Genomic DNA, 9,932 nt, shown 5'->3' on the forward strand with positions numbered 1-9,932 from the left:
AATTTGCTGCTCTAAGAAGAATGAAGACTTTAATTTCATAGACTCATAGAATGGTTTGAGTTGGAAGGGACCTTAAAGATGACCTAGTAAATTAGTATTTGTATTTTATCTAGTTAATCTGTATCTAGTAATTTAGCAATTAGTATTTGTATTTTTTAAAAAAGAGTAAGTAATCATAGTAATTTAAAGTAAGTACATGATGAAATAGATCCACTCATAACAAAATCCTGCTTAAAATCACAGCAAAAGAAACAATTTTCTTACTTGCAATTAAAGCATCTCAGATTGAACTCTCTTAGAGGTCAGTCTGACTAGAATACTCGTTCTTACTGCTAAATACAGCATGTAAGCATTTAATTCCTGTTTTTCACTCATTTGCTATTATCCATTAAAAATAGTTTAAGCTGTTCCTTAGTGGGAAATAGTCTCCACAATAACGCTGTGCCTAGCTGTTCACTTCAAATCAAGTGTCTCTTCCTCCTACTGAATCAGTGATGTGACTGATATTGTTGGACAGTCAATATCCTTGGCAGAAAACCAAACCAGAACAGAACAAACCTATTCAGGTCCTTCTCTGGCAAACCATATTGAGATTAAAGTGTGTGGTGTAGTTTATCACATAACACCAAAGCCTTTTGGGGTATGGCTTTATGTAGTGTAGCACAGAAGCAGCTTATATGGATATCAGAACTTGGTTTTGGTTCTAGGAGAGTCCCAGCTCAACAGTGAGACACTTTGTGCCTTTAAGCTAATCCTACTGAGAAACAAGTTGAACTAGTCCATGTGGAACTTCTGGGATTTCACCTAACCTGCTTCTGGTATCTAAACCAGAACATTTAGCACTATGTCAGGTATCTCTGTGCTTCATTCAATTGTAGATGCAACCTCAAAAATTAAGCAAAGAACCACTTTTTCATTCATCACTGAAATGCAGCTATTAGATACCACATTTACAACAGCAGTGAGGATTTGGGAATATACTCACTGCACCAAATGAAAGGTAAAAGCAAAAGATTGTTTCCGGTATTAATTACATTCTTGGAACTACAAAAGGTTTTATGCAGAATAAGTGCAATTACTCCCCCACTAATGTCATCAGGATGTTGACACTAAAAACTCTGCTCCCACAGTGTCACCGGGTTGTTAAAGATCAAAGAAGCCATGAAAACAAAGACACTTCTGATGCTGAGAAGTGAATGACTTTGCAAAGCACTACTCCTCAAGACAGGGATCCCCAATATTTCACTAACTTGCCTCTGCTTGAGAAAAGTGGAAATATTTTTCACCTCACCAGAGCCAAAACTCAGCGGATCCAAACACCCCACTAAGCCTAAGCCCTCCTGCACTTCTTTGCACCGTTCTGACTTAAGCTTCACTCAGACAAAGTCCAGCAGAATTTAAACTGGGAATTCATATCTCATCTATGATGTGCTCGTATCCACTGAACAAGATGAATGCCACATGGATGAGTTTTCACATCACTGATTCAGGAGTATTACAGTCCATTTACCTCAAACTCAAGGTGTTCTTGGCTAACTTTCAGCCAACTGCTAATGAGCTGCAACTCGTATTTCTAGAAGTTTTAGCAGCTAGAAGTTCTACACTGCAATAAAGGTGTGGGGTTTTTAAAATGTAAAACTTGTAGAATTATTTAAGAGTTTTTCTTCACAAGACAATTGAATAATTGCTTTCCCTTTAGAATTCAATAGCCTGTGGTCCAGTGATACTGAAAGAACATAATCCAGAGACTTGAGGTACTTGCCAAGCAGCAAGACTACCAAAACGTTCCAACTACACACTTGGTAGTGTTTGTGCAGCAAAGAAACAATATTGGGTCAGAGTAGATTTCTGGCTTTAGCAATTCTTCAAGGCAAAATCTCGTAACTATTATTTCTACAGGCCCTGTGCCCTCCCATCCCCTCCCCCTGCCAGCTGGAGGCTTTAGATTGTGTTCCACTTTATATATTACTGATCCAAAACAGGGATGAGTGTTTCATCTTCCCTAGGAGTGTATTATTAAAGATCATGGCTCTTCTTCCATGGCTCTTCTCCTCTTCCACAGGAAACTGCAGGGAACAAACCTAGAAAGATCAGCAATCCTTTAGACAGCCTTTAGATGATATTTCTATCATCTTTTTCAGCTAACTAGAGATTCCTGAAACACATCCCATCCTTCAGGCAGCTTCCAAAGCTTTCCAAGCTATAATTATGTTCTTTCAGCACTGGAGAATTTACAAATTCTTCACTCTTGAATTTACACTCCTATTCACATTTTCAGGCAAGATAAATGGACATGTAAAGCCCATAAGGTTTAGTAATTAAACATCACTACAAAACAAAAGAAAACCGAGTTCTGGTTCAAAAGACAGTTTGAAAAAGAAACTTCAGCAAAAATTAATCCTATCAACAGCCCTGTCCCCAGGTTTACCTTGTTTTTTTGACTTGAATGCTGCTATTAAGTTTTTCCAGAACGTATTCCCCAGAGTCATGGTTGATAATAAGCACACAGTCCTTCTGATATGGCCTTTTATTTCCTCTAAACACAGTCATTGGTGGAGTTGAACCCTGGTATCAAAGAAAGAGCACACATTTGTTTGGTTATATTCCCCTACCGAAAAGTTTATATTCATTTCTCTTAGTGATTATATGTGTTGTTCTGACCGACAGGTAAAGCACTTAGTTCCTACAGAAAATGTTCATTCATGAAAACGGAAAAATAGTTGTATGCAGTAAATCAGATTTTTCCTCATAGCAATATTATGTCTTTCATCATTTTAAGTGTCTCTGCAGTGACAAAACATGTTCTTCATGGTTGCCATTATTTACAGTTCTCATTCCCAAAATGGAAGCATCACTGAATTTGCATGGCTGGCCCTGACAAGTGTCAGAAAACTTAACATTTCTGCTCTGGAAATCGTCAGTTTGGCTAAGAAATAAAATTCTAATTATTTGTGTAGCAGAACTGTTTCCTAAAGAAATATGTGGTCAATTAAAAAAGAATTTAAACTGCTTTGTATTTTAAAAAAAGGCAGTGTTATCATGGTGGATTACAAGCAATAGTGACAGAAGATGTATGAACAGCTATGTAAGAACAGCTGTCTTCTTCAAAGTCAGATTAACATGTAGATGTCATGCAATTATGCTGAAACGTCTTCTCAAAAGCAAATGGGGTATTTTGACACCTTCCAGAAAGTCCCCAAGTCCACACAATGCTGCATAGAGCCATAAAAGTCTAATGGCTTAAACTGAGAAGTAATAAGGACAAACTCATGGTGGTGCACACTGGTTAACTGATACTGCTGAGATGATGCTCAGCTGTACTGCATCCATGCACAGGCTGGCTCATACAATCGGTTCTGGGGTTATAGGCACATAATCCATGGTCTATCTGCATACAGCAGCATGGACACACACATAGCCATGCCAGAAAAGGACATATTACTCAAAGGGGATATAGAGAAATATGTTCTCAGTTGTGAAACTTGCTCAGACTTTTCTGTAATGTATAGCTAGTATAGAAAAGGAATTTAAAATGTTCATGTGCACATTTGCACATGCTGTAGGAAAGTAATCAAAACTGAGGACAAAAGGAAAAACAAGCTCTTCTATGGATTTTTTCTGAGTAGCAAAAAGGAACATCATATTTTAACCACTCAGAATGCAATTCCTTTTCTTCATGTTGCTAAAAATAGAACATGTTTGAATTTAAAATGGGTTTAGAACCATAAGGGTGAAAAATCTGAATTCCCAACAAAGATACAGTAAGAAATAGAGATATGATTCAGAAAATACATCTCAAGTCATGTCTTCAAAGGCATGTTACATTTTTAGCATCCTGCATTTAAGAGAGGAAAGCAACATTTCTGAGAATAAAAAGCAAACTGAAAGTCAAATCCTGCTTGCTGTTGACAACTAAATCAAGAGATGTATAATGCACAAATTTAAGAAAAATTGATCAAAGTTTGTTGCTATCATTCTGCTACCCAGAAGCCTCCTACCTCAGCAAAGAATGATTTTGCCTAAAGAAATAAGCAGAAATGGTACCCTGCTTAAGCAAATTAACAGTCCAGTCCTTCTACATAAAATTAAATGTTTAGGTTTTATGTTAGTACATAAATAACACTGGCTTACAGATTCTGCTGATTACAGGAGAAAAGAAGGTGGTAGATGAAACAGGTGATGTTTAATCAATTTGTTTTCATGCTTGAAGCTTGAGGTTTTTAAAATAAACAGGAATCCTTCACTTCCCCAACCAAGACTGTTTATCAAACACTAAAGCCACTAAATCCACATGTACTTCAATTTATCCAAGCAGCAAGAGACACCAAAATACGTCCACTGAACAAATTCTTGGGGATATCCTCAGGGACCAGGCAATTTCGAAAACCAACTTAGAATCTGAATCCTATACAGTTGTTGGGCAACTTAGAATGAAAAGCAGGTCCAAGAAATTCAGTAAATCTTGTCAGGATTAAATGATCTCAAAACTTCTTGCTCTTTTCCAGTATGTTTAGTATTTTCCAGCTTTCTGTCCAGAACACAGGCATCACTTGCCTTGGAACAACACACACACAGTGGCTGCATTGAGTGCAGTTAGCTGCCTAAGCCTCCAAAGCATACAATAAGCTTAAAGCTGCTTATACTCATGGGAAGGCAATAAAATTAAACTCAACAGTACAGAGATTCCGAAAGGGACGTTACAAGCGATGATGTTCAACACAAAAAATGAATTAACAACAACGTTCCAAATCATTCCAAGGTGAATGCCTCTACTATTAATCGTATTGTTACCTGCTTTCAAATAGCACTGCCATGCTCATCATTTTTATAGACAAAAACCAGTACGTGACCTCCTGCAGCACTTAAACGTGATCAAAAATGTATAAAAAATGGGAGTGGGGATAAGCAGGCTAAAGCCTCATTCAGTGAGAATTATCACTGTACCGTCACCAGCCAAATAAACCCACCAACATGCTACAATAAACAATACCAAAAGGATCTAACACACAGCTTCCAAACTGACAGTTGCCCCCCTGCTAGCAGCAGACGCATCAATGTCTGTGGGTTCTGGTTTATTGGTTTGACATAGAGCATTAACTTCAGCTAACAAACAAATCCAGTTAAAGCATGCAAGCACTTTGTTTTGGTAAGGAAACCACTGAACCTTCAATTACAAAACAGCTGCACCTATAAACAGTTTAATTGCTTGTTTTATTGCCATTTGACCATCACCCTCACACAGTAGATCTTTACGGCATAATTTCAGGAGGAAGTGGATGAGAAATCACTTCATTGCCATTCACCAGAACCAACCTTCCCTTGCCTCCACTCATGAAGCTAAAGGCATGGAACTTTCTATGCTATTTGTATTCCCAGAAAGCCAGCCATATACTGGGTTGCTTCAAAAGAAGGGTGAGCAGCAGGCAAAGGAGGTGATCCTACCCCTCTACTCTGCTCTGGTGAGACCCCACTTGCAGCACTGTGTGCAGTTCTGGTGTCCTCAACACAAGGACATGGAGCTGTTGGAGCAAGTCCAGAGGAGGCCACAAGGATGACCAGGGGCTGAAGCACCTCTGATACAAAGACAGGCTGAGAACACTGGGGCTGTTCAGCCTGGAGAAGAGAAGCTGCGTGGAGACCTCAGAGCAGCTTCCAGTGTCTGAAGGGGGCTACAGGATGCTGGAGAGGGACTCTTCATCAGGGACTGTAGTGATACGACAAGGGGTGATGGGTTCAAACTGAAACAGGGGAACTTCAGGTTAGCTATAAGGCAGAAGTTCTTCGTTGTGAGGGTGGTGAGGCACTGGAAGAGGCTGCCCAAAGAAGAGGTAAATGCTCCATCCCTGGCAGTGTTCAAGGCCAGATTGGACAGAACCTTGGGTGACATGGTCTAGTGTGAGGTGTCCCTGTCCATGGCAGGAACAGGCTGGATTATCTTAAGGTCTTTTCCTGAGGGAATGAAGGCACGGACCCAGAGCATCTTCATGCAGTGAATCGCTTTACTGCCTACTGCTCTAACTTTTTATACCATTCTAACAACAGTTATTTTTAGCCTATTGCTGTAGCTTTTATACCATTCTATTTGTAGCCTATCATGTTTAGTTCCCGACTTATAGTTTGTTTATTAACACTGCTTGCTTTCTCACAGCCAGTCCCAGAGTAGCCAGTCTCTTATCTTTATGCTCTCTCCTCCTCGGCCAGCTGGGTTGCTCTGGTTGATTGTACTTTGTTTCTTCTTTAACCCTTTCTTCTCCAGCCAAGCAGTTACTTCTCTTTGGCAATAATCAAATAGTTTCCATTGTCTCCCACATTTTCCAGCCCAAACCATTCTGTGATTCTATGATTCTATGTTTTAGTAATGGGAAAAATATGCTTACAGGCATACCTGTGGCTTCTGAACATCAAACCTTGACTAAAGTCCAAATTACTCTGCCTTTCTTCATTAAGCCATTGCACCAAAATGGCTGGAAACCAGGCACAGAACTTCAGCTAACAGTGAAAGTCTTATAGTCACTCAAGGAAGAGTAGGAAGGAAGAAATTATAAGTAAAGAATAGACTGCAACCTTACAAATATAACCCTTTACGGTCAATTGTACAGTCCCTTCCTAGGGTAACACAGTACAAGTCTGGCTGCTCGGTTATTGAATCTATTTCTTTTAACAAAAATGAAAGTGAAAGTAGCATTTATATTAGACTGTAGCTACAATGCAAATTTGTTGGAGAGCAAACAAAGACATATATAACACACTTACTGAAATATGTGGCAAAGTGATCGTTACGTCATCTCCTTTACCCACTTGGAGGTCCCCCTCACAAGATGTATCAATCGATGCTGGCTTAAAATCATCTAAAGAGGAAAACAATTGTAATTACATTTCTTAGAGTCTTCAGAATTGTCATCCTGCCCTGCAAAGAGTTACTGCACGTTACTGTGATTATAGGGAATGCCAGAATTCACGCTAGTGTTTACAGCATTGGTGGAATAACACACCAGTGCAATGTGTGTGGCTCTGTGCCCCAGCCATATGACAAGACCAGATTCTGAACCTGCTTTTCAAAATGGAAATAAGGTTCTAGACCTTGTGTTAGAAGCCCAAAAGCAGACTTCTCCAAACCGCAGGCTTTGACTGACATGGAATTTTGCAGGCAAGTGTAAAACTGTACCACGCATCTCAAAAGAGTATCAGCTTCAAGACAGAGGGCTCTGCATGGCTCTTGCCAATTCCAAACCTGAGGATTTTCTCTGTGACAAAGACTAATTCAGTGATACCAACTCACTAAGTCTTCTTGCTATTTCTGTCTATTTAACAGCTATCTTGCCTCCACACTACCTCCTCAAGGGTAGAGAAGACCTCATATCTCACTTATGAGGAAAAAAAAAAGGTGCTGATCTCACTTCAGCAGGCTCCATGCTAGTGCAAAGCCACTATGGATACAAAGCATGTCTAAAGTGAGACACTAGTGGCTTTAAACTAACCCTGGCTTTAACTAATTTTGCTCATTTTAAATGCAAAATGCTTTGTCTCCCAAACAAGGCACTCTGTTTACTGTATTTATTTGAACTAAGAACATTTTAACCTAAAAGCATTTTCTGCTCATTATTCCGTTGTGCTGATGAGCCATAAACCCCATCCCCCAAACCCCTATCAGAACCTGTAATACTCTGACAAAGGATTTAGACAAAGCAAAATAAGATCAGACAGATATAAGTTGTTTTGCTTTGTTTTTAAAATCAGTTTCCATCCAATTCCAGCATCTCTGGATATGGATATAAGGAGGTGCAATTATATTCACAATCAAGGCTTTTAATTACTACATGAGTTAAGAAATTAGTATCTCAGAACACATGTAAAACTCAATTCCACTCTGAAAAGCACACTTGCAGAAAAAAAACCTGCAAACAAAAAAAAAACCCCAAACAAACCTAAAAACCCCAACCCAAAACCAACCAACAAAACCCCATCTTGTAATAAATTCTCATTAAGAGGATGTTAATGTCTAATTGCACTTTAATTTGACAGCACAACAAGCAGAATCAGGCACACTTGACTTAATCCTCATGCCTTGACTGCCAGACCAAATCATACCCTGAATTTTCATGCAAGCAATCTATTCCTAGCTATTGTTTCCCACCTACTTTATGTGCAAGCTTGCCAAATAAAACAAACCAGCTGCACAAGATCTAGAGCCTTTACCAAAAAGAGATAAAAGAGTTTCGACATTGCAGTCACTAGCTTAAGAAAGAAGTGCTAGTGGTATCAGCAAAATATAGTTACTCTAAACAAACACTTAACAAACCATTTTCATTTGGTTAGCCTACTAGATGTATGCGCTTGGCTAATCTTCCTGGATCGACTGTCCCTCCAAACGTACCCACAGTTCTTTTTCCAAAAGTCAAATGTTTTTAAGATGTGTTTTACAGGGATAATCCATTTTCCTGCACAGTATTTCATAAACATTACAGACAGAAATATTTTAAGAAGCAAAAAACAAATTTAGCCTAAGAAAATCCTCTTACTGTAGTTTGTGTGAAAAGGATTATGGGAACAATATAATGCTCAGATCCCAGATAAATCAGTCCAGATCAACAGTTAGAAAAAAATAAAAATTATAACCAGGAAATTAAGAGATCTCACTTGAAAGTCATGGATGGAAAACACAGCACACAGAAAGGTCTTCTGAAATAAAACTGCATTCTTCCAGTTGCAGCCAGAAGAGAGTTAGATTTGCAATCCCCTAAAAACCTGATTATTGAAGCACTTTCAATGCAGTGTATTTCCATCTAGATATGGCTTGGGTTCAATTCATAAACTATCAGACAACAACTTCATTCATTTCATAGTTTGGATATTTTAGGATTTTGATTTATAAATGGAGATTTGCTAGTATGTTAGTGCTGGATAATACTGTTCAGTGTTATGTACAAACAGTTAAATGTACCAAACTTTGGCATGGTGTTCTTCAGCATCATGGAATTATATATAACCAGAGGGGTGAAACACACAAAACTGAAGTGCTAATCCACGAGATAGAATTCACTATTGAGCAAAACAGCTTTGCCTCAATCGTTGACCATCTGCTTGAGTAACAGCTCAATCTAGAAAGCTGTTCTTTCAAGTCGCACTCAGATGACTACTATCACCAAAATCCTTAGTTGTAGTGTAAGAACACGGGCCATGAGACCGGGCCGAGGATTATGCACCATAAAACAAAAAATCCTACTGTTAACTGTATAGATTTCCCATCTTAATACAAAGCTACTGAAATATAAGTTTAGTACTACTTTTGTTTACTGTTGGTGACGCACTACTCATTTTAAATCCTGGATTTACTTAGAGGAAGAAAAAGCAATTTCTCCCCAAAGAATTCAAAGACAGAGAGTGAGCTTCTCTTCTAAACAGTCTTCTGTTAAGAAACTAAACGTACCCAGTGTTAAATAGAACATGGAATAATATACGGTATCTTTAAAAACCCCACATATTTTTCCAATGATTCACAAACTTCCTAACTGCTCAAGACTCTACCTCAGGATTTATCTAACACTTATTGGGCAGTACTGTATGTGTCTGAGTGGCTTCTGCCAGCTGCTGGAGCCGGGACAGCCAGAGACAGGGCTGCTGGGATACATGCTGCCTGATCACAAAACAGCCAGCTAAAACTCAAGCTGTGGATGTTTTATCTGCTCCCCAGCCTGTGGCGATTTGTCCTGCAACTGCCATTTAAAATAATAATAAATAAAATGGCAAGCCGCCTCCTCACTGAGGGAATTCACTTTATGCTCCCAAGCGAGTCACATACGCCTCATAACAAACTTGGTGTGCTGTTCGTCCGCCCTGGCCTGTCTCGCTCACACCGCCCCCCTACCAGCGCTCCCGGCCAACAACCACCTTCCCCATCTCCGCTCAGGCTGCCCGCCGGGGTGGGACACCTC

The 9,932-nt window shown here is 39.2% G+C and overlaps 1 protein-coding gene across 1 annotated transcript in view; it reads right to left on the minus strand.

Annotated features, from left to right (window-relative positions):
• Positions 1-6,848, minus strand: part of EAF1 (ELL associated factor 1) — a gene marked incomplete at its 5' end in the record, with an annotated part of 16,646 nt that extends 9,798 nt beyond the window's left edge. The window contains 2 exons of the mRNA XM_010011282.1: positions 2,429-2,565; positions 6,754-6,848. Coding sequence (XP_010009584.1) covers positions 2,429-2,565; positions 6,754-6,848 — 232 coding nt within the window. The remainder of the gene's footprint in view (positions 1-2,428; positions 2,566-6,753) is intronic.
• Between the last annotated feature and the right edge of the window lie 3,084 nt (positions 6,849-9,932).

Source organism: Nestor notabilis, unplaced genomic scaffold (assembly GCF_000696875.1).
Source record: "Nestor notabilis isolate BGI_N333 unplaced genomic scaffold, ASM69687v1 scaffold19583, whole genome shotgun sequence".
Lineage (NCBI taxonomy): Eukaryota > Metazoa > Chordata > Aves > Psittaciformes > Psittacidae > Nestor > Nestor notabilis.